Here is a 26232-nt window from a genome sequence, read left to right on the forward strand (position 1 = left end):
CTGAGCGGAAGGCAGACGCTTAACCGACTGAGCCACCCAGGTGTCCCAAAATTTCTGAATTTTAAATATTGAATCAAAATATTTTAAAACATTCTACAAGGCAAGTGTATCTCCACACTAGATAAACTGCAGGACACCAAACTTGAGATCTCTGCTATGGGGCACCGTACAAGGAATATTGACTGTATAAGGACAGAGAGGACATGGCAAATAGGAGGGAGGATGGAGTGAAAGAGGATGGAGGGAGTGAAATCAGTGTCTGAGGTTGACTCTGTTGAAGAACAAGCAAACTGGGAGATAGAGGTTAGGATAGTGTTTCTAAACTTTTTTGGGGTCATGAGTACCACATGAGATTCTGATGAATGCTTTAGAGATTTTCCCTGGAAAACTAAACTTTTATGTAGCAGGTAGAATAATCACCCCCACACACACACGGTGCCTGTGTCCTCATTTTCTGTCCCACTCCACATGTTACTCTTACATGACAAAAGGGATTCTGCAGATATGATCAAGTTAAGGACCTTGAGATGGGGAGATTACTGTGGATTATCTGAGTCAGTCCAATCTAGTCCCATGAATCCTTAAAATCAGAAAATCTCTCTTGGACCTGGTCAGAGGGAGATGTATGGAAGAATGCTCAGAAATGCAATGTTGCTAGTTTTGCAATGGAGGAAGGGGTACAAGCCAAGTAATGTAGGCAGCCTCTGGAAACTTGGAAAAGGCAAGGAAACAGATGGATTCTCCCCCTAGAGACTCCAGAAAGGAATTGCAGGCCTACTGACACCTTTATTTTAGCCCAAGGAGACCCATGTTGGGTATCTACAGAACTATAAGATTATAAATGTGTGTTGTTTTGGGGCGCCTGGGTGGCTCAGTTGGTTAAGCGGCTGCCTTCGGCTCAGGTCATGATCCCAGGGTCCTGGGATCGAGCCCCGCATCAGGTTCTTTGCTCAGCAGAGAGCCTGCTTCTTCCTCTCCCTCTGCCTGCCTGCCACTCCCCCTGCTTGTGATCTCTCTCTATCTCTCTGCGTCAAATAAATAAATAAAATCTTAAAAAAAAATGTGTGTTGTTTTAAGCCATAGATTTGTGGTCACTTGTTACAGTAGCAACAGAAAACCAATATAATATATATATATATATATATACTCAAACTTTGGGAAAAACATTCATAAACCTCCCTGAAGCTCATCCACAGACACAGATACAGGCTCCTTGCACTAGAAAGAGCTGAAGATACATGATCTGAGAGCTGAAGGTATGAAACTATTTCTCCTTGGCATACATGCAAAGATCAGTTCCCACCTCATAACACAATGAGCTCCGAAAATGTCATTTCTACAAGGATGGATTCATTCTCTGAAGATTAACCACTCCTTTGACTCTCATCGAAATGACATGTGACCCCTTGACGACAGAAAGATCTTTCTTCCCTTTTTCAAAGTGTTCATTATGCAAATAAAATTCTCCCTCCACACCCAAGATGGTGGCATTTTATACCTGCTGAGATTTATCCTGGCTCCTTCCCTCACTTTGAGCCAAACCTAGGTCTGGAGCATCCTATTACAGTATCATGTCTCTATCAAGATCTTACTGGGCACCATATGCCTGAATCTGGCCATATGCTGGCTTAAAAGGGAAGAGAAATGTTTTCAGGAATGTGCGCTACCTGAGTCAAAGTTGTTTTTAGCCTCAGATCTCATTTCACCAGTTCATCAAGTTTCACAATCCTTGTAATATTTTGAGATTTTTTTTTTTTTTTTAAGTTTCATTAGAATGTCCCTAGGTGATGCCACCATGGCTCTGACAAATAACTCTAGTTTAAAGATTACCAGCCCAATCTAAATAGTAAACTTAATAGTACTAGACGTAAGTGGCCTAATACCTCTTCTCATCTGACACTTAACTCCAGATCCTGTGATTGCCAACACTGGGGTACAGAATATTCTAGAATGATGCTAGCTCATAAAGCTAGATCCCATCAAGTAGAGTCTGGAGGCTAGAAGGGAGAAGAAAAGGACAGGGTATTTGGAATCCTATAGAGGTTTGCTAAGATGTAGAAGTGGCCAACGAGGAAAATGGGGAGAGACAAATCTGACTTAATGAGGAAAGCTGCCCAGGGACCCTGTCTGTATTCAGTTCCTTTCACTGACACGCAGAGAAGGTCTAGGAGCATCCTAAGATGTTACAAAGTTGTATATATGTGCATCTCTTTTTTTCTGAGAAAAGGTACCATAGATCTAAGAATCCAAATTTAACTGTAACTCCCCATCCCCAAATGTAACAATGGCTGCCCAGTACATTTCCTCATCAAAACTATTCTAATTCAATCCTCTTAGCTTTTACTAATCATATGTAAATGATTCCCATCACAGAATCCTATTCAATTTCTGACTTGCCCTCTGATAACAGTAATATTACCACTTACTTTCCCCACTGTAGATGAGATATAAAGTGGTCTAAAGTTACCAAACATCAGGTATCTTTGAGAAGGTTAACTGCTGATAATCATTTTTCCTGACTAGCCTCTGTGGAACATCCACCCCAAAGGGCTGCCCCATACATTCCATACACAAAAATACATAATTTAGTTTTGTTTTTTTGTTTCATTTTGTGTTACTATTTTGAAATATGCATGGGTATATAGTTGGCCCTGTTCTTGCTAAGAAAGGCAGTCACCAGTGTGGTGTAGGGGAGACAGGGTCACTGCACAAAATTGGTTCTGGTCTGTCTAAAACAGCTTGATTATAATAAGGCTTCAAATAGGAAGGAGAATGCCCCCATCAGCAGAGAAATGACAAGGTTGAGTCTTACCTGACCTGAGGTCACATAAGAATAAACAGAAAAGTGGTGGCAAATTGTGAGGAGGGTGATACAAGAAACCTACGAATCTGGTTGGAGAGCGGGTCACCTTGCTTTTGGGGCCCCTCCAACCTTTTGGGGCTCTATGATTCTAAATTTAGTATGCTGAATATTTTAAAGCAAAATTACATAGCACAGCCAACTTCTCTGTAGTTGTTGATTCATTTAGGCTGTGCTGCCATAAAAAAAAAATCTAAAGGTCATGCTCAAAAGCACAGCACTCCCTTACCAGTGAGTGAGGGCTATGATTACGCTGTACACATGATCCTACAAAGACAGCTGGCACAACTAGCAGGCGAATTATTTCTTCTGTTTATTTCCAGAAGAGACTTTCCACAGACAGCTGCAATGCCAGGCTCCCATCAGAATGCCATGCCAACCTTGCTGCAGACAGCTTAACCTACGTCCTTGCCCTGAACCCAGGGCTGTCTTGGCCGGTCTAGCAGACCAGAGAGGCCAGCCCTGGGGCTGCTTCAAGTGCCTCAAGGACACTCCTTGGATCCGCACAGAAGCCACACCCGCTATTCTGTAATCAAACATTTATAGGTTCAAAGTCTGGCTCAGCTTTTTCACTTGTGCAACATCAGGCCAGTGCCCCAGTGAGTCCAACCTCAGGCTTCTCCTCCATAAGATGGGGCTGTAAGTACTCACTTTATGAAGAAGTGGCAAAGGCTAAATGAGATGGTATGTGAAAAGAAATTGGCTTGATGTCTACACTGTCATCACTAATTATCATTATCACAGAGGAAAACCTAATCATTGGCGTGGAATAAAAGAGGACAAAATGAAATCAGCATTTCTTTCTCCAAGACTATCTCCTCTCCTCTCCGAGCCGTAGGCTGATTATCTCCAAAATGAAGGCAGAGACAGTAGGTTATTTACATTTCTCCTCAGCTCAGACTCAACGATACTCTCTCACGGCCTCTTTAAGCAGCTTCTGTGACTTGTAAGGAATGCCAGTCAAAATCAGAAAGCCTTGCCTTGTGTGGGAACGGCAAGCACGGGAATGCAACACAGGTATAGTACGATTTCTGACAACAAAAGGCCCACCTTTGTTGAACTCGCACTGTTTCTTGGCACCTGAAGGAGTGGTTTTGTGGACTCTCCTGAGCTGGCGTTCCTGTTCTCCCCCGACACTCTGGCTGGCTGGGTGCCACGTGCTCTGTCTCCTGCGAGAAGAAACAGTGGGAGTAGAGGAGTGTCAGTAGCCATCCCACCGCAGTGTTCCACGGTGTTCTTCAGCTGGGAGTGGGGCTCAGGGCAGGGGAGCACAAACAAAACACACTCCGCCGGCTGTAAGTGGGAAAGGGGGCCAATAAGTAATCTGAAATTTAAGAAACCTCCTTTTATCAGTCAGTTGCTACAAGAATATAGAATAAAGAGAAAAATAATGAAAAATCTAATGTTCAAGAGATACGATATAACCATACCATGAAAATATTCACACTAAAAATATTATAAAAGAGTATTGAATAAATAGATATATCTGAAAATATAATTTCTAGAATATTTATAGCATTGGCTCATTTTTGTAAAAACAAACATATGTATGAATACACACACATACAGACTGAGATACCAAAATTTTAACAGTGACTAACTCTGAGATGTCATTTCTTTTTCTTTTTTCCTGTTTGGGGCTCATCAACATTTTTTACAATAAACATACATTATTCCTGTAATAGGAAAGAAATTTAAGTTGGTCTGAAATCTAAGAAACATCATTTTTATAAATTCCAAATGCCAAGCATGCAAGCATGCTCTTCCCTCTCTCCCTCCCTCTAACACACACACACACACACACACACACACACACACTTGCCATTAGCTACACTGCATCCAAAGAAATCACTACAGTGGTCATCTCATTATGCAATCTATGCATTAATTTAGAAGAACTCCAGAATGCTAAACTTTCTAGAGAATATCATAAACACATCCAAGCTAAATGAATCTGGATTCACTACAAGGAGAGATACACTAAAAATGAAAGATTTATATACATTCAACAGTTGAACCACTACAGTTTTTGAGCTGTGTCAGATCTCTAATTGACAAGTTTTCCTAGCAGCAAAATAGCCCCTCTTTACCTGATAAAAGAAATATTAAAACTAAAATCAGTGAGAAATTGAGTAAATCCAGATGGCTACTGTCGTGCAGTGAGAATATTCATGTGCTGCAATACATCTGGGTCTGACTGAGCAGTATACCGTGGTGGCAATATAGACCAAGCTTTCCTATTCGGAGTGTGGGTTAAAGTCAGTAAAGTGTCAATATGTCACATGTCTCAGAAGTCACTTTTCCAAAACAGCCAAATAATGTGGTGGGGCTTTTTGCCAAGTAGTCATCACAAGCCTCTACAACAAAATTGTGAGGCATCTGTGTGGCTCAGTCAGTTAAGCATTTGCCTTCAGCTCAGGTCATGATCTCAGGGTCCTAGGATTGAGCCCTGCATCAGGTTCCCTGCTTGGTGGGGAGTCTGCTTCTGCCTCTCCCTCTGCCCTTCCCCCATGCCCTGCTCATACTCTCACTGTCTTGTGCTCTCTCTCAAATAAATAAATAAAATCTTTCTAAAAAATTTTATGAATGCCTTCCTATAAGAGGGTTAAAGTGGGGAATTGGGGTAGAGATAAGGAAAGGGATTAATTGTTCCTCCAGGATCCTTTAATTCCATTTTTCTAAGCCTGCAGCTTTAGGCAAAAAGACACTCTGGACACAGTAACTGCTTCTGAAAAATTCTACAACTACCCAAATACTGGCCAAGTTTCCCCAACAATGGGTTCGAGTGAGATAGCTCTGCTTACTACTTGTGAGTTATGTGACCTTACACAAGTTACATCAATTATCAGGATCTCCACTTCCTTGTCTGTAAATGGGGATAATACTCCCAGGGTCACAGGCACCTGGGTGGCTCAGTTGGTTAAGCGACTGCCTTCGGCTCAGGTCATGATCCCGGAGTCCTGGGATGGAGTCCCACATCAGGCTCCCTGCTCAGCAGGGAGTCTGCTTCTCCCTCTGACCCTCCCCCTCTCATGTGCTCTCTCTCTCTCTCTCTCATTCTCTCTCTCAAATAAATAAATAAATAAAAATCTTTAAAAAAAAAATACTCCCAGGGTCTCAAAGTTGTTGAACAAGATGTCATTAGAACATCTCTTAGTACTTGCCAGCTGGAGGTGCACCACAGATGGGAGCTATGAGTGCTAATATTTCTTTTATAAAAATTCCCCTGAAGCTCAATATTCTGAAAGTTATGTTAAGGAAACTCTCAGAGACTTAATCCAAATGAGTTTATCAAAAGCAAAGCTATTTTTGTGGTCAGATGTTCGTTTCAAATTTCTATACTTCAAGAGTCTAGAAGTTACTCAAGAACCTCATAGGAAATAGGAGAGTAAACCCCAATTCTTACTCGCTCCAGTTTTTAAAAATAATTTCATGGGGGCGCCTGGGTGGCTCAGTTGGTTAAGCGACTGCCTTCAGCTCAGGTCATGATCCCGGAGTCCTGGGATCAAGTCCCACATCAGGTTCCCGGCTCAGCGGGGAGCCTGCTTCTCCCTCTGACCCTCTCCCCTCTCATGCTGTTTCCTTTTCTCTATCTCTCTCAAATAAATAAATAAATAAAATCTTAAAAAAAAAATTTCATGCTTTTCCTTAAAGGGAGAAGGCAGAAGGAAAAGGGATGTCATTCTAACTAAATTAATAAAACAGTAGTTTCCAAAGGTATTGTGCTGCCAGGTGTCATTTATTCATAAGGACATAAAGGAAAAAAATATATAACAAGAACAGTAATACTCAATCATGGTTATTGGCCTCTATAACAGAGAGACACATGAGAGACCAGGACTCACCCCCTTGGTGAATTCACATCCCTATTTCAATTGGGCTCCACCACCTGACCAGTGACAAGGCTAACTAGGACTGCCAAATAAAGTTCTTAGAATAGATAATATACTCATGTATGATTAAGAGAACATATCCCCCCCCCAACCTCCCAAAGGTGACACTATCTGAACAAGAACATATTTAATTAGCTTTGCTCATTTAAGCTTCATTACATCTTTGTTTGGGATCTGCTATAACACCCCCATCAAAAATTCTAGAACACTAAAGCAGAGTGTTTACCTTAAAATGACTGAGATATATTTTTACTTAAAAAAGAATCACCTACTACAAACAAAGGATGTTGACAGTTTAAGGAGGTTATGTAAAAGTGAATAAGACGATTCTGCCCCCAGAGAATTTTAAAATCTACTGTGTGACAAAGACTAAAATCTAAGAGGGCAGACACTAACTTGTTACTTCTGTGGTAATGTGTTTGCCAAATGGGCAGGTCCAAGCTGACCAATGGAAATGAAGGAAGGAGAAGCCAAGACCCTCTCCTCCAGGCTTGTCTTCCTGGTACCTGGCCTGGCAGAGGCTGGAGGGGCACCTGTAAGACAAGTGATCCTACATCATTTCCTCCTGCTCCCAGCCATTCCCTATCCTTTGACCTCGTGTCCTGTATGTCCCAATTCTAGCTTCAGCGGAGTGATTTTTGGTTCTCTGCTATACGCAGGAGCAACTAAATTGACTTAGCTCTGAGATATTTCATAAGTAAGGCATCTGTAAAACAAACATTATTTCAGTTATTTTCTGATCCATGAGCAGAGGCTAGGATAGTATACACAATCAGAGAGAAACTGTCTATTAGATTGAGAGGCTCAGAACCTCAGCTGAGTCAAGGAAATATTAGCTGCCCCTAAGCAGAAATAGTGAAATATAATATTTTGTCCTTGTTGGGATTTTAGTGAATTCGGCTGACTCTTACAGAACTTGAGAGAATCTAGTTTTGATCCAATGTAATGGCCACAGCTTCAGACTCTTCCAAGTCCCCCAATTTGTACAAATCCATAACCCAGAAGAAATAAAAAAATGTTTTCACCTAGTCCTAGTTTTTGCTCAGCTTGATAAACCAGAATGCTACCCTTGGGCCTCAAAGACCTACACATCCTTTAAATCTTCCTTTCAAGATGTGTGGTCAATCAAAATATTAACTTTTTTCATCTACTCACACTTGAGGTTTTATCTGTGTCCATTCTATTCCAAAATTGATTTAAAAAATTTACTTTCTTCAACTACTGGCTTAAATTTTAAATTAAGTGGGTTTATAACTAATCCCTTCATTGCTAATAACTATGCCTTGCATTCATGAAAGCATGTTCTTCCCAAGATCTTTAAATACTACATGATTAATACATCTGGTATCTCCATAGTTTGGAAAAGCATATATATTCAGCTCTTAGAATAGGCAATGTGTTATAAATCTACCCTATCCTATGTCACCCCAGAGTTCTTTTCACCTTAAATCTGCACACATCTGTGAAAGTGACTTAAAGTCCTTTTGAATATTTGGGGGTTTTAAAGGCATTTGTCCCTGATCAAAAGAACTACTGGATTATCACATCCATCTTACAGCTGGGGGAAAAGAGGCTCTGGAAGAGCTTATTATAGTATCTTCATGTGTGTCTGATTACCCATTTTAAGTGTTCTGGAACTTTAAGACATGGTACTTAGAGAACTGTTTCTTCAGACATCTTTTTAAAATAATTTCTGCCTGCCTTGGTCACTATTTCAACACAGAAATAAATCATGGAGGAAGAGAGGCATATGTTCAAAATCCACACATATCCACAAAGTAGGATCTCCTCTGATCTTATTTCCTTATCTGAAATACAAGGATATCAACTAGTTTACTGCCTACATTTGTAAGAATTTCTGGTAGAAAATAGACATTCAAATTAGGCTATTTTGTCTACTTTCCAAATCAAATAACATTCATCGAGTGCCTGACCTGTACCGGGCACTAAACTAGGCACTTTTAACCTGTATGTCCTCATTTAAAACTAGGAGGCAAATCTTACTCTCACTTTTCCCCAGTGAGAATAATCAAGTGAAGACAAGACAGAATTCTTTCCACTTTATTTCAACATCCCAAGTTTACTATTATCAAATGACAAAACTAAAACAATTTAGTAACTAGTTTCGGGTCCTTTATTCAAGGGAAAACAATCCATGTATTTAGGGAGTACAGAACCTATCAAATAGTGGAGCACTCTTCCTAAGGTTTTGTGGGCAAGAATGAGCATTATAGAGTGTAAGAAGAGGCAACACGGAAACAGGGCATGAATGACTAGGAATTCAGGGATTTCCTTATAAGGCTAGCGGGCCCTATTCTCTAGGTAAGATAAGCTAGCTAAGGCTAACTTGAAAGATTGTGACTGATGTTAGGGTTTCTTGACAATTTTCAGTAAGTGCAGGCTGACTTTGTTTAGATTTGTGACATGGGGTAGGCCACTGAGATGGCCTCCATTTTGTGGGTCCCAATATACAAATTAATATTATCAACTTACCCCCTTTTGATAAATTCTCAATTGTATTCCAAGTATTGATCAAAATTTAAAGTATTAGTGCCACTCTGAGCTACCACTCCTTGTTGCTATTGGAATCAGGATGAACCTCTAACTTCAATTCATAGGTTAGGATATCAAGGTCTTGGTCCCTTAGGTGGCAGTTCTTCATCCCATTTTTTGCCATTCTAGGCACAGAAAGAACATTTGTCTCATTACCAGTAGCTGCATGCATACATTTAAAGCTTTAGAGAGAATATGGTATATCAGGGAGACTATTAGAATGGTTTTAAACTGAGTAATACCCAATGTTTGGAGGACACTCCAAACTTTCCAATGTCATAATCCCCATGGCCCAAACCAACTTAGATTAAATAGATCAAAGAAAGACCCCACTGAGTCATTTTCTCAAGCCAAATGGCTTGTTTATGTATTTCATATAACAGTTTCCACTTCTCCAGAAGTGTTTATCCACAAGTGTATTCCAGAGAAACTGAGGCATTAGAAATCAGGAAGAAGTTTGTGATGGGAAGAATTATGGAATCACCCGCATCACAGTAAATCCAATAGTTGATTACCTGCTTTTGTAACGGTCTGAGATATGTGAACAATGGCAATGTCTTTTCAGGACAGGGCAAGGCAGTAGGTTGACAAAAGAATGACAAAGACATTCAGGGTGTAAGAATTAGGAAAAGGATTGTTGGAAAGAAAAGAGAAATGGAAAGAAACATTCTTAATGTTTTGGGAGGAAGCAGTCAACCTCAATATCAGCTAATTCTCTTCCTAGTCAATTGGATTTTGATGTCTCTAGCATTTGCACAGGCACAGATGTCAGGGGGAGCCTTCTTCAGTTGTGAAATTTAAACACCTTGTAATTTGGCAGCAGTGTTGGTGGATGGCAGCACTTGGTAGAGTCCTTTCCATTAATCTTACTTTTGCAAAATCAACAGAATAAAAAATGGTTTTCTTAAAATAACAAAATACTTTAAAATGCACACACTTAAAGACCTGATGAGAGTTCCTTTGATGGTGAAATGTAGTTATTTCTGTGGCATACAATAATTTAGAATAATAACTGGACATTAAAGTATTGATAAATTTCTAGAAACTCTATAAACAATTTCTGGAATATCTATGTTAGGAACATATATCCATACACATATAACCTAAGAAGGTTTATCAATACTTATTTGACAATGCTTTCTACATAATTTAACATATCAAATAAACCTAATTTGTTTAACATCTCTCTTTTACAAGGTGAGAAACAAATCTTTTGAGATTTCCAGGGACACTCTAGGGTATATCAAAGATACTTTGAGGTCAAGAAGACTCCATTTAGAATTTGATTGGGGGAAGTTGTCAAAATGTCAAAAGGTTTGAATATTTGACTATGTAGGACCACAGATCATTATCAAATACTTAATTATCTATTTAACCAAATTGGCAATAGCAGATTTGAAAAGCAAACACAAAAGGTTACATTGTTGTGAATGAGATTTAGCTCTTTTAATACTAAGAAGACTGGGTTCTATTAAGTAATCAAAGACCTGATATAAAAACAACATGAAACACAGGAAACTATTTTGCTAAGGCAAAAAAAAAAAAATCTTTGCTTTCCAGGTAGATTGTCCAAAAGGTAAAGTGAACAAAAACCCTTTCACAATCACTTAACAGGAGCAGACCAATAGCATCAGTGTACTTTTGATAATAAAACTCATTTTTTAGGGGAAAAAAAAAAACCTTAAATCCATTCTAATCTTAGCCAGCTTGACCACAACTGACATTCTTTTCCTAACATTCCTTTTCTACAAAAGTTCTATAACTTCTTATAACCATTCAGATTACTTACTATGTTTTTTCCTTCTTTCTCATTCTGAAATAGTCATTTTACTTTCTTTACCTACTTTTCATTCAGTTATTTACTTTCTCCCTTATTATTTTGAAATAGGTTTAAGTACATATATTGATTATAATTATTACCATTAGAATACTAAATTCCTAGTGAAAACTAAGAATTAAGCAAGTGTGGACTGGCAAATTTATAAATATATTTCATAACTTCTAGAAATAACTTCTTCCTCAGTAAACTTTTCAATGTAGACAAAACATGTTTACTAATAGGACAACTAGCCTTAGTTCTTCTGTAAAAGTAAGTCAAAAGAAGATAAACTATGCTCAGTAGTTAATGTTTCAGTATTTTATATTCCTTGGAAATGATCTAGATATTATCCCATTTAACTTATTTCAGTATAATAGTAAGGTTTCAAGTTACCAAAAAGATTTTGAAAACTACTTTTAAGTAGATATACAAAAAGCATAATTATTGTTGGAAAGTTCATTTATAAACTTTTATCTGACCTCTATTTAATTTATTTGTTCCTAACAATATGTTTAGATTACTCATGAAAAGATGATTTGCTGTTTATTTATTCATGAAATTGTCCTATTTTTAATTTAAATTTTGCTACTTAACATACAGTGCAGTATTGGTTTCTGGAGTAAAATTCAGTGATTCATCACTTACATACAACGCCCAGTGCTCATCACGACTACATACAACACCCAGTGCTCATCACAACAAGGGTCCTCCTTAATACTCACCACCTATCTAGCCCATCCCCCACCCACCTCCCTCCATCAACCCTCAGTTTGTTCTCGATCTCTGTAACAGATAACATGAGCTTCTTTCACTTTTAATAAACCTAGGTAGAATTATAGATCTGCTTATATTTAATATTGATAGCTCTAAAGATGTGCCAGTTTTGATTAAAGCAACAAACTTAAGTTAATGTTTATTTACCAAGATTATTTTAGATTAAAACAAATGAGAAACATTTGGGTTACTTTCTATATTTCTGTGAGCATATTTGACATGTTTATGTATAAATATAACTGTACAAATTAATTTTGGCAATACCATCCAAAGATAGAAAAAAAATCACACATTTATAATATACAGACATACATAAACATACAGATAGTTGTAAAGAGAGATCTTATAGCTTTAATTTCAAATTTTAGCCACAGGACAGGTAAAATAATATAAAACTCAGTAGCCTCTAAAAGAAGAGTTGGATCCAAATTGGTTTCTGGCAGATAGAATAAGTTAGATTACCTGCTCAGATGGCTTACACATTTTTATGTTTGTGGAAAAGACTTTTAAGATTTTTCATATGCCTAGGCTCCAAATAGCCTTTCCTCTTTTTCCCTTCTGATAGAAATTACCTACCTAAAGCTTGCATTTCAAAGAGATGGCTTCCATAGATAAGAGTTCCTAGTGAAGAACAGGTAGAACATTTACATCTCAAAGGCACAGAAAAAGAATCCAAGTTTCTCCAAAGAATTTTGTTTCCTAAATCCAGAATTTTATAATACCTACAACCTTCTGAGATGAATAAAGGAAGTTGGGGATTGGTTTTAAAAAAGGAAAAGTGGGTGAATTGCTCCCAGAGATTCACTTATGTTCTTGTGAAGACTCGATTTATAAGACAAGTACACTTGTTTTTAATTCCTCAAAGAATTAGGTTGCAATCTGAATGACATCAAGGAGGTTGACCCACCCATCCAACTACATAATCTATTTGCTTCTTTAGATCAGAGAGAAGATCTTCAAATAAGACGGAAATCAAAAGATTCCTATGTTCTAGATTTAGAGCTTTGTCCTTGGATAAAGTTTGCCTTTGTTTTTCTTTCCTTCTGGGTACATTTAGCTTAGAAGAGAAGACCTTAAAAAAAAAAGTTCCTATCAGGCTCTGAATACCAGCTGGCCATAAAGCTATTTAGAAATCCTTGCAAATATCTTGTCAAGTTTCAGCTGGGGCAAACAGTAAACATTCTTGGCAGTATTAAACAACTCAAAGATACTAGCTTCCCAGTATCCAGAGCCATTCCAAAAATTGCCAAAAGTAAGAAAGACAGACAATTCCCCTGAAGTGGGCAATAGTCAGTAGGACCCCAGCTAAAGTGGATTTGCAACCCACATTTCTGTCTGGCCATATTTTGGGTGCCCTCATTCTTGAAACCTGCATGCCCCCGGCAGGCAGAAAACCAAGTCAAGTTCTTAGGACACAAAACAATACAAACAAGAAGGCAATAGTTGTCTCTGGGAGAGAAAGGATCTACAACCAATGGGGACCTCAAAGCCAAATTCATAAAAGTCTGAATTTAGTAGGGAAGGGATAACATGAAATCTCACTTTCCTCTCTCAACCAGGCACTAAAAAGGTCTAGGAGAACTGACTCCAGTAAGAATTTTTAGCCCTCACCAGCTTCTGCCTGTTTTCCCAAGATCCCATCTGCAGGCTCCAAAGAGAGTGGGGTTTAGAGAGTGTAGTTCTGGTATCTACCAGCATTTAGCAAGATTTTCCATTAATTTTAATTTAGTTTCCCCTTGGCTGTTTAAGAGAGCAACTGGTAAGAGTTTACTGGAGAATTCCTTGAAGTCCTGGCAACTCTAAGAAAAGCCCATTTGGGGGCCCTCCTTCAAGGGTAGATATGGGGGCATTTGAGTTGGTATGGAAGAATTGGACAAAAAAAAAATCTTTGAGGAAAATATTTTTTCCAGTGTCCCCACTGATTACAAATGAGACATTGATTTCTGGGCCAGTGTGTTGATGATGGGCCTCTAGGAGGTGAAACAGGGTTTTTAGGTTTCTGACATTGGAGCTATTGCAGTTGTAAGGCTACTAACTTGGTGGATTTTTGTTTATGGTCAGAGTGGAAAGTAAACTCAGACAGGGGATTAGTAAAATACAGTACTGAGGAAAAGGAAGATAGAAGGGAGTTGAAAGAGACATGTCAGTCTTAAGAAGTCTTTTGTTTTTAGGTATCATTGGGTCTTTACTTTTTCATCAGCCTTTTGCAATGAATCTTTCAATGAAGCTATTTTGGAATCTTGAAGACTTCTGGTGACTTCTGCATGACAATTAAAATATTTGTCTCATTCTGTTTGTTTGATTTGTTAAAATCAAAACTAAAATTTTTTTGTTAAAATAAAAAATAAACTGAAGCCAGCCTTGAAAATTTTCTGAGCAGACAAAACCAATTCCTTATAATTTAAGAAAATGCTGATATTTTATCTAATCACTATGAACAATAAACAGTCACTGCCTTCCCACTTATATAAGCTGCTTTATAATAATATACCCCTGAGCCCCATCCCATGTTTTGGTTTGAGTGATCCTGGTTTGTGAACTATCTTTTTGATGTGTGCACAATAAACTTTTACTGATTACTACTCCAGTGATAAATTGTTTTTACTTCTGTTATTTATGAACTTTTGACAATTCATAGATTCAGAAGGGAAATCCAAAGAAGACCCCAATGACTCTAAGGACAGTGAGCAAACAAGTGCTGATACCCCGAGTTCATTGAGTTCACTGCTTTCTTGCTGACTCTGGAACTTGAGGAAAAGTATCTCTTCAATCTGAGTTTTGTTTTCTTTGCATTTTGAGCTCTCTAACTTTATTGTGCATACCTGGATTTGGTTTATTGAAACTCCTTGGTAAGTTACACTATTCTATTCAAAAGAGGGTAGGGATTTGTGATTCTCTGTGTTTGGGTACAGCTATTAAAAACAGAGGGCCCCTCATATTAAGAGATCTTAGGGAATCTAAAGGGAAAGATGGAATCCACTGGGTCTAAAATTCTTTCTTCACTTTCCTCAAAAACTCATGCTTTATACAGACCAATTACTAGTACCAAAATTGAGTCAGCAATAAAAAAAAAAAAAACAACCTCCCAATAAATAAAAATCCAGGACCAGATAGATTCACATTGAACTCTACCAAATACCTAAGAAGGGTTAATACCTACTCTCCTCAAACTATTCCAAAATATAGAAGAAGGAAAGCTTCCAAATATATCCCATGAGGGCAGCATTACCCTGATACCAAAATCAAACAAAAACACTACAAAAACAAAACAAAACAAAACAAAAAAACCTATTGGTCAATATCCCTTATCGAGATACATACAAAAATCCTCAATAAAATATAAGCAAACCAAATTCAACAATACATTGAAAAGATCATTTACCACAATCAAATGGGATTTATTCCAGGGGTGCAAGGATGATTCAATATTCATATATCAACATGACATACCATATAAAAAAAATGAAGGGTAAAAATCATACGATCATCTTAGTAGATGGAAAGAAAGCATTTGACAAAATTCAACATCCATTCATAATAAAAAGTCTCAATATGGTAGGTTTAGAGGAAATATATCTCAACATAATGAAGGACAAATATAACAAACCCACAACTAAAGTCATACTCAATGGTGAAAAATGGATCAGAAACAAGACAACGATGTCCTCTCTCGCCACTTTTATTCAACATAGTACTGGAAGTTCTAGCCACAACAATCAGACAAGAAAAAGAAATAAAAGGCATCCAAACTGGTAAAGAAGAAGTAAAACTGTCACTATTTGCAGATGACATGATACTATACATTGAAAACCCTAAAGATTCCACCAAAAAACTACTTGAATACATAAATTCAGTGAAGTTGAAGAATACAAATTAATATACAGAAATCTGTTGTATTTCTATACATTAACAATAAAGTAAGAAAAAAATCAAGAAAACAATTCTATTTACAATTGCACAAAAAAGAATAGAATACATAGGAAAAAATTTAACCAAGCAGGTGAAAGACCTATATTCTGAACTACAAAACATTGATAAGGAAATTGAAGATGACAGAAACAAATGGAAAGATATACCATGTTCATGGATTGGAAGACTAATATTGCTAAATTATCCATACTACCTAAAGCAATCTACGGATTCAGTGCAATCCCTATCAAAATACTAATAGTATTTTTAACAGAGCTAGCTAATAGCCCTAAATTTGTATGGAGCCACAAAAGGCCACAATTAGCAAAAGCAACCTTAAGAAAGAAGAACAAAGCTAGAGGTATCACAATCCCAGATTTCAAGATTACAAAGTAGTAGTAATTAAAACAGTATGGTACTAGCATTGCAAAAATACCTCATCTTCAAAGGGATTCATGGAAAAGACCCTAAGAAGTACCCTAAAATGCAGGTTTCTGATGACTTTAAGATCATAACACTAAACTGAGTAAGAACTTCTAAAACTCTAATGGAAACTGATTGATTCATAAAGCTGCTAACCCAAGATGAAGCAAAACAAGAATGACACAGGACTGAATGACCTGATGAACACAATCATAATTTTTATGGTTTCATTTAAAACTGCTGATTCTGGGGCACCTGGGTGGCTCAGTCTGTTAAGCATTTGACTCTTGGTTTCTGCTCAGGTCATGATCTCAGTGTTGTAGGATCAAGCCCATGTCAGGCTCCATGCTCAGTGGGGAGTCTGCTTGAGATTCTCTCTCTCCCTCTCCCTCTGCTCCTCCCTCCACTCTCTCTCTCTCTAAAATAAATAAATAAAATCTTTAAAACAAATATTGCTTGTTCTTTAATATTTGTTTTCCAGATTTAAAAGATCCCTTTTCCTCCTTTCTTTGAAGCTATACTTTACCAAATTTCTGTAAGTTATAGATAGCTTTACAACAAGGGTTGAAACATTTATCATTTTCTCCCTACCTGATCTCTCCAGAGTTTGGAAACTCTTATTAAGTATTCTTGACAATGTGTGTATTTGCCTAAGTTCAATAACAATCTGTTCTCCAGGTAACAGGACACAATTAGACAAGTCCTTGGTTTGGTTTCCTAGCCTCGAGAGGTTTTTAAAGTCCAATCTGAGATTTCTTAAATTACAATCCAGCAAAGCAGATTTAAAAGAGTTTATATGGTCAATCGCTATTCTTGATGCACTTATGTAAATAATCAGGCCAAGTTTATTGAAATTAGACCTAATCTGCAAACAAATTACTCTTATTATGGTTATCTTTGATAGAAATAGGAGTGATTATAGAAAGAAAAATAATGTTTCGGTAAGACATCTCTGTGGATATCAGATTCTAGTGCTGTTAATTGTTTTTGAGATACTGTTTTCTACCTGCAAACTGGACTGGATCCTGAATTCTTCTAGTTTCCTATAATATTTGGCTAGAACTTTCCAAACTAACATTTCTAACTTTTTCCCATTCTTTTGGCTTAGAATCACTGTACAACTAAAACTTCCCCTTTTCCAAGGCCATGAAAGATAAAGCTGGACAACTTGATATAACTTTCAGAGAAATCACCACAGCTCATGTGTGGACAATCTTCATGCCTGTTCAATGGAGCCACTCAGAAAGTTCACCAGAGACATTAAAACTGCAAACCAGGAAAATCTGTCAGAATGCCAGTACTTGCCCTCACTCTATCTGAAGATGCTTCAAAACTGACATCTAGAAATCTTCTCAGCTGGCTGCTCTCCAAACTCAGAACCTGAATTTATAATGTGCTCCAATTATTAACTTCTGTTTTCTTTTGTTTTCATAGAAATGCCTCTCATTAAATTGCCTGATTGCTCACATCATATAGAGGTCTAATTTAGGTGGAAGCTCACTGGCAATACCACCTCCTGAAAAGAAACATCGAGATATTCTTCCTTTCCTAAGTAATCATGAGGATATGAATTTGCTAACACATCATCTTGTGCCTATATAAGAAACTCAGATAAAAACTGGAACCCAATTACACGTGATCCAAAAAATATGTAGATTGACTTAGCTAAAACTGAATCTGATTACAATTCATTTGAGTTATTTAATTGGTTAAATCTTGGCTCCTGGGAATTTCTGCTCTGGGGAATTTCTCAATCCTTGGCTATTGTTCTCCTTATGGTCATATTAGCCTTTCCAGGTTAGTATACTCTTGAGGGTTCTAAATACCTATCAGCAGCCACTCACTCACCTATTGGTATCCATTAGAATTACACAACTGGATGAAATCAACAATAATTACATAAATGATGAAGACGGTGACTACATGACCCTCCAGCCTGATGACTCGACAGTGGAAACAGCAATTATGTGATTCTTTGGCCCAACTACATCAATGGTGGTAACCAAGAATAATGCCATACTAGTTGGTCATACTCTCAGCATGCTGAGAGAATGACCAAAAGGGGGGAATTGTTAAAATCAAAAACAGGGGCACCTGGGTGGCTCAGTTGTTAAGTGTCTGGCTTTGGCTCAGGTTGTGACCCCAGGGTCCTGGGATTGAGCCCCGCATCGGGCTCCCTGCTCTGCGGGAAGCCTGCTTCTCCCTCTTCTACTCCCCCTGCTGTGCTCCCTCTCTCATTGTGTCTCTCTCTGTCAAATAAATAAATAAAATCTTTAAAAAAATCAAATCAAATCAAAAACAAATGCCTCGAAAATTCCCTAAGCAGACAAAACCAGTTTAGCCATAAAGGCAAAGCTTAATTTAGCTTATTTTGCAAGACTAACTTGACCTGAGTCATTTCTTGCTTATGACTCTGGAAATCAAAAACAAAACTTAAACTGTTTTTCCAAAATTGTTGTGATGTAACCACTAACCAGTTCCCTGTAATTTAAAAAATTTCTAACATCAGGGGCCCCTGGGTGGCTTAGTCAGTTAAGCAGCCGACTCTTGGTTTCAGCTCAGGTCATGATCTCAGTGTCCTGGCTTTGGGCTCTGTGCTCAGCAGGAAGTCAGCTTGAGATTCTCTGCACCCCTTTCCCTCCGCCCCTCCCCCCACTTGTGCATCCACTCTCGCGCTCTCTCTCAAATAAATAAATAAATCTTTAAAAAAATAAACTTCTAATATTATAACAATCATTGTGACAAAATAAACAATGAATGCCTTTCCACTATATAATTTGCTTTATAACAATATACCCCTGAGCCTCATTCCATGTTTAGGTGTGAGTGCTCCCAGTTTGAGAACTGTCTTTTTGGTGTGTGCACCATAACCTTTTATTAATTACTACTTTGGTCATTCATTGGTTTTACTTCAGCTATTTCTGAACTTTTAACACCTTACTTTCAAGTGCACTTCTTAAATGAACAATCTTGTCTAATTGAAATGTTCCCTACAATTGCCATTGTGATTCTAAGTTGTCTTAGTAAGATTTTTGCCTTTTGTATATATCTGTAGCTTCTGGGACCACATTTCTCATACATAAAATAAGCAGATGTGCCAGAAGGTGGTGTGCTTAATTCTTGGAAACTTCAGGATCCCATTTCTTTAGTGAAGCCTTGGATCTCTTGGAGCCAAATTAATACCTAGGAGGGATGTCCAGCTGGGTTGAGGATTTTGTGATATTTCTCAGTGTACCTTCTCACATGAAAATTTTTTGAAGTTGGTATGTGACCTGATGTCATTCTAACCTGTTCCATGACCAACTTATCCTAGCACAGGAGTCTTAGAGTTAGGTGGCAAGCACTCTAACAGCTTTTAAGTGCTCCACTTGTGCCCACCAATTTTGCAGTTTTAGCTTCTGAGACTCCCATTAGCAATAGATCTATCATTCCTTTCATAAGATCTCTTTATAATGGGGGAAGCCCTGATGGCTTATAATAGTCTGACTTGTGCCTGCTCACATTTTGATGTGCCATTGGTCAAAAAAGTCTGAATTTCTTCTCCTGATTTTTTTCCCCAAGTCCCCCAGTAGTTTACACCGTGGGCTTTCCTTGAGGCTTTGTGAGTCCCCTAATAGCTGCCATCTTGCTTTCTTTAGATTGAGGGATACTCATTATTCTCCCTTGAAGTAACCCTCCCTAATTCAACCAGACTTACTGTTTCTGGCTGCCTGTGCACAGTTCCTGAGACCTGTGAGTTTCACTGTGAAAATCTGGAGTTTCTCACACTCCAGTTTCCACCCTGTGAAATTCTAGAATTTTGTACATCCCAATTTTCCAGTTGGAAGGATTAGAACAAACTCAAAGAGCTCACAATGCAAAATATGCAGAGCTCGATCCAAGAGCAGCTTTCCAGAGATAGTGGAGAGTGGCAGAAGAAGAGGCAGTGAACCAAAAGGGCTCTCTAGGTACCTTCACCTACATCTCAGAGCCATCCCCAGAATCTTCAGCAACTGTCTTCGGATCCTGTCTTGTCACCAAAATGGTCAAATGACAAAACTAAAACAACTTAGTAATGAATTTGATGGTCTTTATTCAAGGAAAAACAATACATGGATTGGGGGAATACAAATGCCTACCAAGAACAGTCTTCCCAAGGGAATTTGGGCAACAGTGAGTTTTACAGAGCATAACCAGAGGCAATGTGAAAGCAGGGCATGCTTGGCTAGGAGGTTAGGATTTTCTTATAAAGCTAGCAGAGGTTCTATTTCCTAGGGTAAACTAGCTAAAGCTGAGTCGGAGGACTGTGATTGGGGTATGCTGGGTTTCCTTGACAGATGTTTCTTGTAAGTACAGGCTCACTTAGGTATAGTCTTGTGATATGGGCAGGGCCCCCAGGAAGGCCTCCATTTTGTGAGTCCCAATATACAAATTAACTATCTTTATAAAGCTGAGAAATATTCCATGCAAATCAGCATAAACACAGTCACATTTAACAAAATGTTAACAGCTGGTGTGGGTGGCATTCAAATGTAAAATCAATAAAGCAACAATAAAGTATAAAAGATAGTCATAAGGCATTAGGGTTCTCAATGGTATCTATTTTTTCTTCTCTGCAGCATGTGCATAAAGGACACAGGGACTCTGAAGTGAGAAAGATTCATAAAGAAATGAAGGTCTTCCTTTAATGAACTTATACAGACTGAGGGCTGGAGGCAAGAGTAGAGTGGCAGGATTAATCAGTTGTTCGAGAGGCAAGATTAGCCACCATAAGTGTTGTGACTTGCCCAAATCTAAGTACCTCCCTCTGACAGCCCTCACATTTCTGCTTCTGCCCCACTGAGGAGTTAGTCCTTATACAAGCCTCCACCTCTCCTGCTCACTCTGAGTCTAAAGAAGGATCCAGACAGGATGAAGTTCTAAGGAAAGCAGAAGACTAACAGATTCTGCTCATGAACACTTTGCTTTACTCCTTACTAGCACTGATATTTCGAATTGCCACATCCAGGCCCTGAAAGATGTTTACACTGACCTGAGCCAGCCTGATCCCTCAAGGCATGTGAAGCTTCTGACTTGACTATCATAACTCCTAGGATTGAGGAACAAACCACCCCGTCAGATTTATGGGCTTCCTGGGCTCCTGTGTTCATTCATCATTCAAATATGCAGTTCCTGTCAGGTGCTACATTCTGTGCTCTCCCTATTCCTGCCCTCAGGGAGCTCATAGTGGAGTCACCAATGGTGGTGATGCTAGTGGGGGGTGGGAGGTGACATAAACCATACACAGGTAATGACAGTATAGTATGATCAATGGTACAATAGGATAAAGGTAAGTAAGTGTGAGATGCTCTGGGAACATAGGAATGACACCAAACCCAGTTCGTGAAAGAAGTGTCAATGAAGTAGCCTAAAGGATGAAACAGGGAGATAGAGAGACAGAAGATACCAAGGCAAACATGTTAAGGGAGAGCATGGCATGTTCAAGGAACTCAGCGTGAGAGACTCTGTTTGGGGTTAGAATCAAACAGATGCGAATGGTGACCAGTGAGGGAGGCAAGACCCAAGCAGAGGCCAGCTCAGATGAACCCTATAAGTCTTTTTTTTTTTTAAGATTTTATGTATTTGACAGAGAGAGACACAGCAAGAGAGGAAACACAAGCAGGGGGAGTGGGAGAGGGAGAAGCAGGCCCCCCGCTAAGCAGGGAGCCCAATGTGGGGCTCAATCCCAGGACCCCGGGACCACGACCCGAGCTGAAGGCAGACACCCAATGACTGAGCCACCCAGGCGCCCCAGGTGAACCCTGTAAGTCTTGAGGAGTTTTGGCTTTATTCTAAAGGCATTGGCGAGTCACTGAATATTAAGACATGTTCCAATTGACACTGCAGAAAGATCATCTGAGGCCTGTCAGGCAGATGGATTAGGAGGTGAGAAGGGACAGTGGAAGAAGGGAGAGCAGTCAGACCATTAGAGCACCCAAGCAAGACAGATGCTCACCGGGCATCACAGAAGTGGTCGTCAGAATGAAGAAAAACTGATCTAAAAGATATTAAAGAGGTAGAAACCACTGGTGACCAGCTGAAGGAGAAATAGGAAAGGCTGAAGATGATGCCCCATCTGGACTTGGAAAATGAGATGAAAAATACACTGCCCCTTGAGAGGGAGACAGGAAGAGAAAGAGCATTCAGGGAGAGCTGCGTATCAGTGCCCATGAGGCAATGGCAGATAGATGGGCTGGAGTGACAGAGACACATCAGGGCTGGGAAGATATATTTGGGAATGAGCATGAAGGTGGCTGAAATTAAAAGTGGTGTGAGACCATTCAGTACGTGCAGCAAGAGAAAAGAGAATGCTGAGAGATACCAATATTTATGGGATTGATGATACATTGCTAAGTGAAAAATCAAGCTGCAGGGGCGCCGGGGTGGTGCAGTCAGTTGAGTGGCTGGCTCTTGGTTTTGGCTCAGGTCATGATCTCAGGGTCCTGGGATCCAGCCTCACATGGGGCTCTTTGATCAGCAGGGAGTCTGCTTGAGGATTCTCTCTCTCCCTCTGCACCCACCCACACTCATGCATGCTCTCTCTCTTTCTCTCTCTCACTCAAATAAATGAATAAATCTTTTTTAAAAAAAATCAAACTGCAAAATGGTATATGCAGTAAGGGCTCATGTGGAGAGGTAGAGGGGAAGATCGTGTGTGTGTGTGTGTGTGTGTGTGTGTGAGAGAGAGTGATTGTGTACTTGTGTATTTTTTGTAGGACATGTTAATTTATAAACTATTGCTTGAATTGCTTAATGGATATGTACAGCTTTTATAATCTAAAATAAGAAGACTTGATTTTAAAAACAATTAAGAGGCAGACAAATGAATAGGAGACTGCAAAGTCCAAGAAAGAGAGATGGAACGAAAACACAGAGAAAAGGAAGCTTATTGTCTGACCCTACTTATGTCTTATTTTAATGGAATGCTAAACGATTTTACTGCATGTGGAAAAGCAAGATAAAGCAATAAAAGAAATATTTAATGTTGATAAACATGCACTCAACCATATGACTTCTGTCTGAAGATGCTTTGTTTTTTATATATTTTTTAAGATTTATTTTATTTTTATTTTAGAGAGAGAGAGTGTATGTGCAAGTGGGGGGAAGGGCAGAGGGGGAAGGAGAGAGAGAATCCTGGAGCAGATTCCCCACTGAGTGCAGAGATGGATGCAGGGGCTCCACGAAGGGCTCAATCCCAGGACCCTGAGATCATGACCTGAGCCAAACCCAAGAGTCCAGTGCTTAACCAACTGAGCCACCCAGGTGCCCCGAAGATGTTTTAAATAATGATCTTTAAAACAGGGGCCACTGTTTCTTACAGTCTATTTATGTTAAATTTTAATAAGGATACAGTTTCATCAGCAAATAATTAATAATTATGACCAAAAGGGTCAACTGGAGCAGTGAGTCAGACCTGCAGATATGGCAATAACACGAAATGAAGCCTTCCTGCCGGGAGGTGGTCATAGTCACAGTGCATGGGCAAGAAGGAAAAGCAGATAGCACCTTCGTCAAGTCTCTATTCCCTTCTGGGCCACATGGCCTCTCCAGCCCATTACAGAAGCTAGTGACTTATTTCAAAAGACTTTATTCTTTATTTTTTTAAAGATTACTATAATCTGAGGAATCATAAGGGCCAATTTTAATGTAAATTAAATATTTATGTATATTTTAGGTCATCTCCTTCTGAGTTGAAATGTAAACTCCTTTAAATGCCTCTAATTACTATAGAGTATTACCATCCTAGGAAAAACCACCTTTTATTCTCCTTTATCCTGAAAAAGTGAACAGTCTGCTGATATGGAATCTCTACCATGTTATTTTCTGAAATTATTAAACTATGTCTGCTATTCTTTGCTTTTAAATATTCCTCAATGTTTCATTTCACAAGCTCCTTGTTCATTTTATCTAGTTTAGCAAGAATCAAATTATTCTTCTACCCCCAAAGCAGTCAGGAGAAAAATCCAAAATTACCATCACAAAAATTACCCCAGCCCCTCAAGCTTCTCCACTAATGTCAGGCACAAGGAGAATTAGGGATCCTCAAACTCAGAAAGTTCCAACTCAGTGAGCAGGTGGGCAAAGGTGGGGGGGGCGTCTGATTCTAGTTATTCATAAATTCTGTGGCTCCATAGTGGCTACTTATTCAAGTATTTACTGAATACTTTATACACTGCCAGGGATAGTTCTGGCTGTGGGACTACATTGGCAAGCAAAACAGATCAACACTCCAGAAAACAGCATAAGAAAGAAAGGGGGGGGAGGGAGGGAGGGAAGGAGGAAGGGAGGGATGGGAGGTAGGAAGGAGACAATAATTTCTAGGTTTTTGCTAAGTCAATGCAGATTTGTCCCTATTTCTTACCTTCTATAATAATAATGGATAATCAAATCAATAAGCCTGAGAGCACCACAAGATGTGAAATATCTTGTAAAGAGATCTTTGGTACCTGGACCTTTCCTCAATTCACACCCTTTACTCTCTCAAAGCAGTTTCTTCATTCCAGGGATGCCTGATTTATATCCCATCTTATTTCTCTCCTGTCTTAGGCAATTCAGGGTGCTATAACACAAATACCATAGACTGGGTGGCTTAAACAACAGAAATTTATTCCTCACGGTTCTGGAGGCTGGAAGTCCAAGATCAAGGAGCCAGCCAATTTGGTTCCTGGTGAGAGCTTTCTTCCTGGTTTGCAGATAGATGCCTTCTTGCTGTATCCTCAGATGCCAGAGAGAGAGAAGAAGTAAGCACTTTCATTGTCTCTATTTCTTACAAGGGCACAAATCCATCTCCAAAAAGCCCCATCTCCAAATGCCATCACATTGGGGACCAGGATTTCAATATATGAATTTTGGGGGTTCATAAACATATAGTCCAAACCACATGCCATGGGTCCTCAGTGGTCCCTTTCAAATCCCATCTCCTCTGATGCTTGAGGCCATATCAAACAGTCCTGCCTCTCTCCTTCTGGACTCTCCTTTCAATCCCCTTGGTGTTTAATCCTGTATAGCCTTGCTTTGCAGTATATGCAGAATCTGTGTGCTTGGCTTATGTCTCCAAGTTAAAATGTAAGTACCCCAAGTGAGAATGTCTGTGTCTTGCATTTCTTTCACTCTCTTGCTGTGCCTCAGCACTGTATAAAATATTTGTTGATTCATTCAGTCATAACACGTCCAGTGAGTACCAGTGCTTAATGCTGAGGAGCAGTTATTGGTGGATTTGGGAAACCTAACGATTGGGACTAATTTAAGGGAAATGCCAGTTGAATTCCTGGCAAATAGGAACCACAAAATATTTTTACTGAAATACCAGTTTCTCATTGCTTGCACGCTCATTTCTCTAAGTAGAATGAGGCTAAGAGAGTTTGGCCCCAGGAAGGGCCTTGAACAGCTGTTTTACTGAATAAATAAGAGACTGCCAAATACTAACAGCAGCTTGCATTTGCAGTATGTAAACTTTTCAGACTGCTTTCCCATCCTTTAGCATAACTTATCAAGTATGTTTCTTAAATGAGGGCATCTAAGTACTTGGAAAGAGGCAGAGTCTTAAGTGTTTCTTCTGTCTACATTATTACGTCTAACAAGTTTTCATAGAAGATGGTCATAAAATTTAACCCACACTTTTTATTACAAGTTCTGAACCAATGAAAGCTTTAGAACTTCCTATAGAACGCAGAACTGCATCCAAGTGCTGAATAAAACACAGCATTAGACAAGGGGGTTACATGGCTTTCCACACTGGGCTCCAAACATGTTCCTGTGTTAACAAGGGACATGTGTCTTTCACTCTGTTGAGCCAATCATTGAGGACCATTAAGAAAGTCTAATTGTTCTCGGGCGCCTGGGTGGCTCAGTTGGTTAAGCCACTGCCTTCGGCTCAGGTCATGATCCTGGAGTCCCGGGATCGAGTTCCGCATCGGGCTCCCTGCTTGGCGGGGAGTCTGCTTCTCCCTCTGACCCTCCCCCCTCTCATGTGCTTTCTCTCT

At 39.1% G+C, this 26232-nt stretch overlaps 1 protein-coding gene across 3 annotated transcripts in view; it reads right to left on the bottom strand.

The window, feature by feature from the left end:
* Positions 1-26232, bottom strand: part of FAM13C (family with sequence similarity 13 member C) — a 151633-nt gene that overhangs the window by 94113 nt on the left and 31288 nt on the right. For all 3 annotated transcript variants that reach the window (XM_044916473.1, XM_021699502.2, XM_044916474.1), the window contains one exon: positions 3911-4029. In XM_044916473.1, the coding sequence (XP_044772408.1) occupies positions 3911-4029 (119 nt within the window). The remainder of the gene's footprint in view (positions 1-3910; positions 4030-26232) is intronic.

This window comes from Neomonachus schauinslandi, chromosome 6 (genome assembly GCF_002201575.2).
Source record: "Neomonachus schauinslandi chromosome 6, ASM220157v2, whole genome shotgun sequence".
Lineage (NCBI taxonomy): Eukaryota > Metazoa > Chordata > Mammalia > Carnivora > Phocidae > Neomonachus > Neomonachus schauinslandi.